This window comes from Vombatus ursinus, unplaced genomic scaffold (genome assembly GCF_900497805.2).
Source record: "Vombatus ursinus unplaced genomic scaffold, bare-nosed wombat genome assembly UNPS02014164.1, whole genome shotgun sequence".
NCBI lineage: Eukaryota > Metazoa > Chordata > Mammalia > Diprotodontia > Vombatidae > Vombatus > Vombatus ursinus.
In genome coordinates, this window is record NW_020953942.1 from 8313 (window position 1) to 17101 (window position 8789).

Genomic DNA, 8789 nt, shown 5'->3' on the forward strand with positions numbered 1-8789 from the left:
TCCACATGAGGAAACTGAGGCCAACAGGGTTAAGTGACTTACCCAGGGTCTCAGAGCTGGGAAGTGTCTGAGGCCGGATTTGAACTCGCAAAGGTGAGTCTTACAGACCGCAGTCTCAGTGCTCTATCCGCTTTGCCACCTAGCTGCCCTTATCCCAGGCACAGGGTATAGCTCAAGTAAAAGCCTGGAGGCTGGAGGATCCAATGGTGTTTCTAGTATGAGATGGAGAACATAGAATATGATATAGAGGGTTGGATAGGGAGTAACCCATCTTAATTGGGCTTAGAGTGGGTGGAGGAGAATAGGGGAAGTTGAGGCAGGAAAGATAAACTGGTGCCAGAATGTGAGGAGCCTTGAATATGTGGACTAATTTTGATGAGACTGCCTGGTACAATAGCTAAACCACCAGGCATGGAGTTAAGAAGAGTCAGGTTCAAAATTCTCCTAAAACAATGAGTAGCAAGGTGACACTGGATGAGTCATTTAACCTCTTTTGGCCCCATTTTCCATATCTGTAAAATGGGGTAATAACACCCACTTCCCAGGATTGCTGTGAGGACCCAATGAGATGTTACATGTAGAGCCCTTTGAAAACCTCAGAGCCCTCTGTAAATATTGGCCATTATGATTCCTCCAAGGACAAGGGCGAGTCACTGGGGTTGTTAGCAGATGATCTGAGAGGTCATTTTAGCACAATGTGCTCATTTTACTGATGAGGAAACTGAGGCCCAGAGAGATGAAACAATGTATCTGAAGACAGAAAGTGGGTAAATAGCAGAGCCTGGACTCTAGCCCGTGTCTCCAATGTCCACGATTGGTCTTCAGGACTAAGTCAGCCCTTCCTCTGTAGGAAAGGTCCTGTGTGGAGCCAACTGTCCCAGTGCATCTGAAGGAGGATTCATTTTCAAACCTGATTTTTGCAGAAATTGATTGGGCAAAGGGAGCCAGGTCTTTGCACACTGATGCCACATCCCTATCCCAGGAAGAATTCACACTCAGGAAAACAACCAGCACCTGCTATGTTGAACCCCAATTTCCCCTGATTTTCTGTTCACTCATATAGCCACCAGAGGGCAGCACAGAGGCACAAGGAACCAGAGACGTCTATAATTACAGAGGGAAAGGAACCAAACCCTAGGTCAGTATGTCTCCCCACTGCAATATTTGTCCAGGCTCTGCTTGAATACTTCCAGTGATAGGGAACTCACTACTTCATGAAACAACTCAATCCATGCTGGACAGCTGGTTGTTGGGAAGTTTGTGCTGAGCTGAAATCACTAGAATTCCCTAGAGCTTTGCCCTTAGTTTTCCATCCTGGGGCCAGACAGAACCAGTCTGATTGCCTTTGCCCCAGGACTGTCCTTCAGATATTTGCAGATGTGACCGTGACAGCCTCCAACCTAGTCTCTCCAATATTTCAGTGGTTCAATGGCCAATTTCATGCCCCCTCCCATTCTGGTCACGTCCTCTGGATGATGCCTCACTCTTTCTTTAAATGGGAAGCCTGTCTGGACACAGGACTCCACTGAGGTATGAACAGAGCAAAGGAGATTCATGACCTCCTTCCCACTGGACTGTGAACACCCCCAGCAGCAGCCTGACGTTCTCCATGAAGTCATGGGGAGGTGGCACAGGGTCCTAATTGGTTATACCAGCAAAGCTCAGTCCAAGAGGATCTAACAGGTGGGAAAGACTGAGATTATGGCCCCAGGGACAGACTGTGTATCTCGTGTGTGAGGACCAGCCCAGCTAAATCAGAGTCACTTAGCACAGGGTAATCACAGACAGAGAGACCTCTCAATCGTAGTCAGAAATGCTCAGACAATTAGACAAGGAATAGAGAGAGGGTTGGAAATCTCCATTAGTGGAGAGATTTTCCACACTAAGGAAGTTATGAATCCATAAAGTATTGAAGCAAGATGAGATTAATTTCTTTGGCTGCCTCATCACAAAATATTGACTTGTGCTGAGCTTGCAGTTCAATCAATAAGCATTTAATAGGCACTGCTTCATCCCAAGCATTGTGCTCAGGACCCCAATTTCTACCTGATTTGCTGCCTAATAGCCTCTCTGCCATACTGATTGGGGCTGGGAATCCTCTCCCAGGAGGGCAGCTCCTCAGGGACCAGGCTCTCAGGCTTAAGTGGGAGATACCATCCCCAGAGCAACTCAAAGAATATGGAACTTTGCTTCTAAGACCCTTCACCCTAAATGCCAGCTCCTCCAGCTGGAGAGCTTTGCTGTTGGCTGGCCCAGGTGACTGAGAAGGGTCATTAGTGAGGATGGGCCTCAATTCCTATAAGCAATGAAGAACAAAAGGTTCAGCTCCAGGGAATCTCAGAGACCCAGAGTTAGAAGAGGGCTGTCTATCCACTTGCAGACTCCCGGTGGTGATGGGAAATATACTTCTTCCTAGTGCAGCTCATGCCAGTTTAATTGGATGAAATAAATCTAATTGTCTCAGTCTCTAAATTTGGTGATATTTAGGTCTCAAAGGTAAGGTGGGTTCTCATAATCTCTCCCAGGATATCTATCAGCAATGACAGCCAAGAGCAGGAAAAAACATAGTCCCATCCAATAGTCAAGAACAAGTCATGACCTAGGGAATAAGAAATGGGCCCCTGTGGTTCCTGTTGGCTTCCCAGGCCAAGAATGACCCATGTCTGTTGAGTTAGATGTCCAGGTTTCCTGGTCTCGGTCTAGAGCAGAGTCAAGAGTATCAGGCAAGCCCCAAATGAACTCAAAGCCTTGGTGGGTGAGGATGGGAGCCAATATTTGCCCAGCTATGATCAGACACAAATCCTACTTCCTGGGGGATCCCTGGCCCCAAGAATCTGTGTCTTGCTGTCATTTTCCTTGGTTCCTCCAGGTGGCACGAGCAGGACATAAATGGCTCTGTCCCATTATCCCATTCACCAGGTCCCCCAGGGAGAGGGAGGAAGGAGTTCTCTCTATCCAACACCAGACCTCCCTCTAAGGGCAGCTGACCCTCAGTGGATCTAACGGCACCTGAGCCTCCCTAGGGCAATGGACAAAGCCCTTGCCAAGTGGGCCTGAGCTTCCTAGAGGGATCAGGGAATACATAGGGATGGAGGCTTAGACTCACAGAGCAGATGGAAGAGGAGAGGAGCTCACCACAAAGGTACCCTCAATGACCCTGCAACACAGGGCTCTGTATTCCCAAGATGCAAAGGCCATGTCCAACCAGGACATCCTTTAGAAACCTTCTATAGAGGTGGAGCAAGGAGCTGTGTTCTCCCCCAGAGTTACACATTTCAAGAGTCCCCTGGGCTGTACCTGAGGCAGAGGAAAGCAGAATGCTGGATTCTGGGTCAGAAGATTTGCATTTCCTTCCCACCTTTTCTGTCACCATGGACAGGTCACTACCCTCTTAGAATTTCTCTCTTCCATTGTCAAATCCATGATCTTGTGATTTCATCATTGTGTCTGGCCCCTTGACCCAGAATTCCTCTTCCTGTCATCCAAACCTCACTGATCTCTAGCCCTTGGCTTAATGTACTGAATCTTGGATGCCTGGTTCCCCCTTGCTTCCTGTGCAACCAAGGGCTAGTCACTTGACCACTCTGAGTATCAGTGTCCTCCTCTTCAACAGAGGGAAATATTGGCTGACTTTGCAGACTCACATGGCTGTTTGACCATAGCTCACCTTTAACTGCTTTAGAGAAATGGGCATTTTCCTGAGTGTTTCTTCCCTTATTGGGCCACAAGCTCCGGAAGGGGATAGGAGAATAGGACTTCTGCTCCTGTTCTTCTCAGTACTGAACTTGGACCATGTCTGGGCTTAATATTTGAGGAAATCCTGTGAGCTGCCCTCTCCTTCCTCCTTGTCACCCCTGGCTTCCTTCAAGGCCCAGCCAAAATCCCACCTTCCAGGATAAGTCTTTCCTGACCCCCCCCCACCCTTTAATGCTAACACCTTCTCTCTGAGATGTTCTCCAATTTGTCCTCAATTGATCTTATTGGTAGCCATGTGGTCTCTTCCATTGGACTGGGAGAGACTTTTACTTTTCTTTGCATCCCCGGAGTTTAACACAGTGCCAGGCATTTAGGAGGGGCTTACAAAGTGTTTATCAACTGACTAAGGTAAGCAAAGGTCCCTTGAGTCCCCACCCCTCCTCTGATCTCTACACTTCCATCTCAGCACCATTCCTGGCTTTTTAGCTCCAGGTCCTGTGCCCTCAGCCCTCCCTCCCCCCAAATGTGACTGGCCGTCCTCCTTTACTGTGCTAAAGCCTTTACAAATATGGTCTTATTTGATCCTCTCAGCAAGCCTGGGAGATCAGTGCTAGTATTGTCATTCCCATTGCACAGTTGAAGAAAATGAGGCAAATAGAGTTTAAGTAATTTGTCCAAGGTCACAAAACTAGATGTGTAAGGCTAGATTTGAAGTCCCCTCTTCTTGGCTCCGGACCCAGACCTCTCTTAATTGAACCACTCATCAAGTGGGGTTGGGGAGGGAGCATTGTTGGGAGTGTGGAAGGGGTCTGGGGAGACGAAGATGCCCCCTATGTACTCCCACTCTGGGGGAGGCTCCTCTGGTCTGCATAATCTTTATTCCCACTCCCCAGCCCTGTTGCACCCTCCCAGCAGCCACAGTGAAATGCCTGAGGAAGGGCAAAGGCACTCTGGGTTGGCTTGAGAGGGGAGGGAGACTCAGCAGTCTGGGTCCTAAAGGCCCCAAATAGGGATCCAAGCACATTCATTGCCTCTGCCCACCATTCTCTGTGTGCATTCTGGGGTCTGAACAGTCTCTACTCTGGAAGGGAAATAAGCAAAGGGGTCAGGTGTCAGCACAACTGGACAGTAGGTAACACTGAGTGACCCTTGTTCCCCTTGAGGACAGAACCACTTCTCCATGGACAGTGGGAGGGATCTGTGCAGGGGAGGGGCTCCCTGGGAGAGGCAGGAAACCGCAGCAGCTGGGAGGGGAAGAAAGAGGAGGAAAGGGGAGGGAGGAGAAAGTCAGGGGCCAGGTCCCTGCCCTGTGGGGCCCATGTGACTCTGGCAGATAGAAGAGCTCCAGCCCTGAAGAGAGAGACCTCAGTCCTCTAGGGAAGGAGGAGACAGAACCGACACGGCTTTGGGCTGCACACAGAGACAGCCTTGAACGTGGTCCCCAGCAGGGACACCTCCAGGGTCTGCACTTGGCCTCTCTACCGAGAAGACACAGCTCAGGAGGGGAAGGCAGTGGACATCACAGACCTATGGAGAGCCCCTCACAAGCTCCCCACAGTGGGAGCAGCCTCTGGAAGGGCTTCCTGCTCACAGGTGAGACACCAGCTCTGCTGGGGCTGGGGAAGAGAGGGAGCTTGGGGGATTCAGACTCGGATATAGGCAAGTGAATGAACATAAGAACAGGAGGAAGGAGACTTGTCCCGTTGGGGGTGGGGGAATGGGGTCTGTCCCAGAGACAGTCTCTGCAGACTTGGCCAGGCCAGTCTTCCCTGAGCCAGGATCAGAGGGGGAAGTAGCCGCTCAGGGCCATCAGTCCACATCCTGGAGACTCAGGGCAACGTCCGTTCCTGGAGCTGAGCAATCTCTGAAGAGGCTAAGGGAGTCGTTACAGGCAGAGGAGACCTGGGTGTGGATCCCAGGTCTGATGTTTACCAGCTGTGTGACCGTGGACAGGTCACTTACCCCTCTTAGCTTCTGTTTGCCTGGAGCACCACCTTCCTTGCAAAGCTGTTTGGGAGCTAAACTCTGTCAGCCATAAAATTCACAAAAGGTTAAGTGAGAAAGGCTCTCCCTGGGTTTGGGGTCAAAAGATCTGGGTTCAAATGCTGCCTTTGCCATTTCCTATTCAATTTTGGTCACATGTGTTGCCGTATCTGGGCCTCAATTTCCTTCATTGTAAATTAAGGGTATTTGACTCAGGGATCTCTAAGGTTCTGTCTAGGGCTAAAATCTGATTTCTGTCTTCAACCACAACACTTTATTGCTTCATTTCTCCCTTCAATGTCTTGCCTACCACACCGGCACATCATGTCTTAATCAAGTCTATGGAGGGAGCCAAAATTTGTTATAAACCAAACTTTCAGATCCTCTGCAGAGATTGGGACTGACAGACTGGTGTGCAGGAACATGAATCCCCTTCATACATACCCCACTGAGCCCCCAGCAGACACTGAGGCAGGCTTAGCAACTCTCACCCTTATCTTGGGGACAGCTCAGTGACCTGGGCCCTCAGGAGAGCAGGGGGACCCTACTGACCTCTGCCTCCTTCCTCCCCTCTCAGCCTCCATCCTCAGCTGCTGGATCCAGCCAACATCTGCCCAAAGTGATTCCTTCAGTGTTGTGCCAAACCCTCCATATGGGACAGTGGGCAGCAGCGTCATCCTGGACATCCAGGGGCTCTCACAGCAGCCTGCCAGCTATACTTGGTACAGAAAGGCAGTAATGACCTCCAACCGGATAGCTTTCTACCGTGTTGCTAACGGACAGCTGACAGCATCAGATAGCAGGCTGAATGTGTCCTCCAATGGCTCCCTGAGCATCTCCAACCTCACTCTCAGTGACACTGATGACTACTTCGTACAATTTGTTGATCCCACAAGTACTGAAATAGTAACAGCACAAGGACATTTAGCCGTCTATGGTAAGTGCTGCCTTTCCCATGGGCCATGCCGTCACTCCAATACCCTCCCTCAGTCTGGGGCCAGAGCCCTTCCCTAAGTTCCTTACCCAGGGAGCAGGTAGAATGCAGAACATAATCCACCCCCTAAGAGAGGAAACTAAAGAGGTGAGAACCTCCCCAAACCCAGACCGGCCTAGTTAAGGGTCACAGAGAGCACAGGAGAGTTCAGAGGTCCCTAGCTACTGAGGCCCTAGGCACTTAGTATTTGGAAGTTGACTTCCTTCTTCCTCCCAACTTTCCCAGGCCATACTGTGAAACTAGGAAGGGCCACTGAAGGCTTTGGAGGGGGCACTTGGCCCCCTCCAGTGGCTGAGGCAGTTAACCTGTTCAGGATGTTTACCTTCCTCAAGACATATAAAAATCCATGAGGCAGAGGAACATTGCTGGGGGGGAAGGCCCAGCAGAGCTCAAGTCCAGACCACCCACTCCCCAAGAGCCAGAAGTCTGGCTGTCTGGGTGCCTGGGACCACCCGGATGCCTGTGCTTTCTGAGGCTCTCAGTGCTGGGGGGAGGACCCCAGAGGGAGGATACCTGTATTTCCTCCATTTTCTAGAGGAAAGTCCAAGACAAAGGGGCCCAGGCTGCACTGAAGGGACAGCCTGGGACAGAGGGTCACAGCTCTGCTGAGGTCTCATCTGGATGGGGAGAAGACAAATTCAATATGAGGAGCAAACAGACCATCTGGACCTCCCAACTGGGGCAACTTTCCCAACCAGGAGAGATTTCCAGTTGGGCAATGGCTAACAAGAACTATCATTTATATAGTGCCTGGAGGTGTGCAAGGTGCTCTATGTATCATATTTCATTTGATTCTCTGAAAGACCCTGTGACATAGGTGCTATTTTAATAAATGAGGAAAATGATCCGAAGAGAGATTGAGTGACATGGCCAGAGTCACACAGCTAGTCAGTAGCTGGGGCAGGATTCGATTTCGGGCCTTCCTGACCCCCGTGTCCCACATTGCATCCACTGCACACCCTAGATGCCTCCCACCATGGAGGATTACCTCAGGGGAGAGTGACCTCCCCAGCACTGGGAATCTTCAACAGAGATTAGATGGCCATTTACTAGGGATGTTGGACTTGGGGGCCCCCATCAGGCCTGGGTTGGCCAAGATGACCCTGAGGCCCAGAAGCAAAGCTAGTTCTAAGGTTATATGGTCGGGGATGGGGGTTGGCGGGGGCAATGCCAGGGAACAGCCCAGAATTTCCAGGGCTTTCTTCCATGGTGTGCCTTCTGGAAATTGCCCTAGGCATCTGTCTGTGGCAGGATGCATTCAAAGTTTTCAACGTGAGAGGCAGGAGCCCTTCTGCCGTTAGAAGAGGGCCCTTCTGGTCATCCCTCAGCTCCTGGGCAGAGGATATTGTGAGAGGAAGGACCTAGGAATCGTCAATCCATTGACTGACAACCATTTGTTAGGCACCAACTACATGTATAAGCACTAGGCTGGGTACGGGGCATAAAAAGCCAAAAAGAAGTGAGTCGCTACCCTCAAGGAGCATGCATTTTATTGAGGAAATATGTAAACATGTATGTGGAATAAATATGAGAAGAATAGGAAACAGTCCAAGACTGATGATTTCCTGGGCAGAGGCAATTACTAGAGGAGGCAACCCCTCCACCAATGCAGGCTGGCTCCTTCTGCTCAAATCCTGGTCTTGCACAGTTCTCCTGGGCACTAAGAGGCAAAGTGGCTTGCCTAGTGTTAAGGAGCTGGTATGTGTCTGAGGCAGAACTAGCACCCAGGTCCTCTTGGCTCCCAGGCAGACCCTCCAGTTAAATACAAGGTCATTAGGATGGAGGGCACTAGCAGATGATAGCATCAGGAAAGGCTTCCTGGGCGAGGTCCTGTTAGAGGGGCCATATTGAAGGAAGAGAGGGGGAGGGCAGGGGGAGAGCATCCCAGGCTGGGTGGGGGTAGGAGGACATGGCTCCCCTCCTCAGCACAGGACACTGCAGTGGCTGGGACCTGGGAAGGAAGCTCAGCCCACTGGACTCTCTGAGGAGGCTGGGAAGAAAGAGGGCACCAAGAGGACCCAGGGATAGGAGGTAAGACAAGGAACTCTTGTGGGGCCAAGACTGCCTCAGTTCCCCTGCAGAGTCTTCTCAGACCTGGAGGCAACAGAAGATTGGG

The 8789-nt window shown here is 50.7% G+C and overlaps 1 protein-coding gene across 3 annotated transcripts in view; it reads left to right on the forward strand.

The window, feature by feature from the left end:
- Positions 1–6834, forward strand: part of LOC114041039 (carcinoembryonic antigen-related cell adhesion molecule 3-like) — an 11511-nt gene extending 4677 nt beyond the window's left edge. Inside the window, exons 2-4 of one of the 3 annotated variants that reach the window (XM_027859239.1) lie at positions 1064–1138; positions 5030–5289; positions 6257–6829. In XM_027859239.1, the coding sequence (XP_027715040.1) occupies positions 5226–5289; positions 6257–6693 (501 nt within the window). In that variant the 5' untranslated portion in view covers positions 1064–1138; positions 5030–5225 and the 3' untranslated portion in view covers positions 6694–6829. Of the gene's footprint in view, positions 1–1063; positions 1139–5029; positions 5290–6256 lie in introns of all 3 variants that reach the window. The other 2 variants (XM_027859240.1, XM_027859238.1) reach the window with 2 other exon arrangements.
- The last annotated feature ends 1955 nt before the right edge of the window (positions 6835–8789 follow it).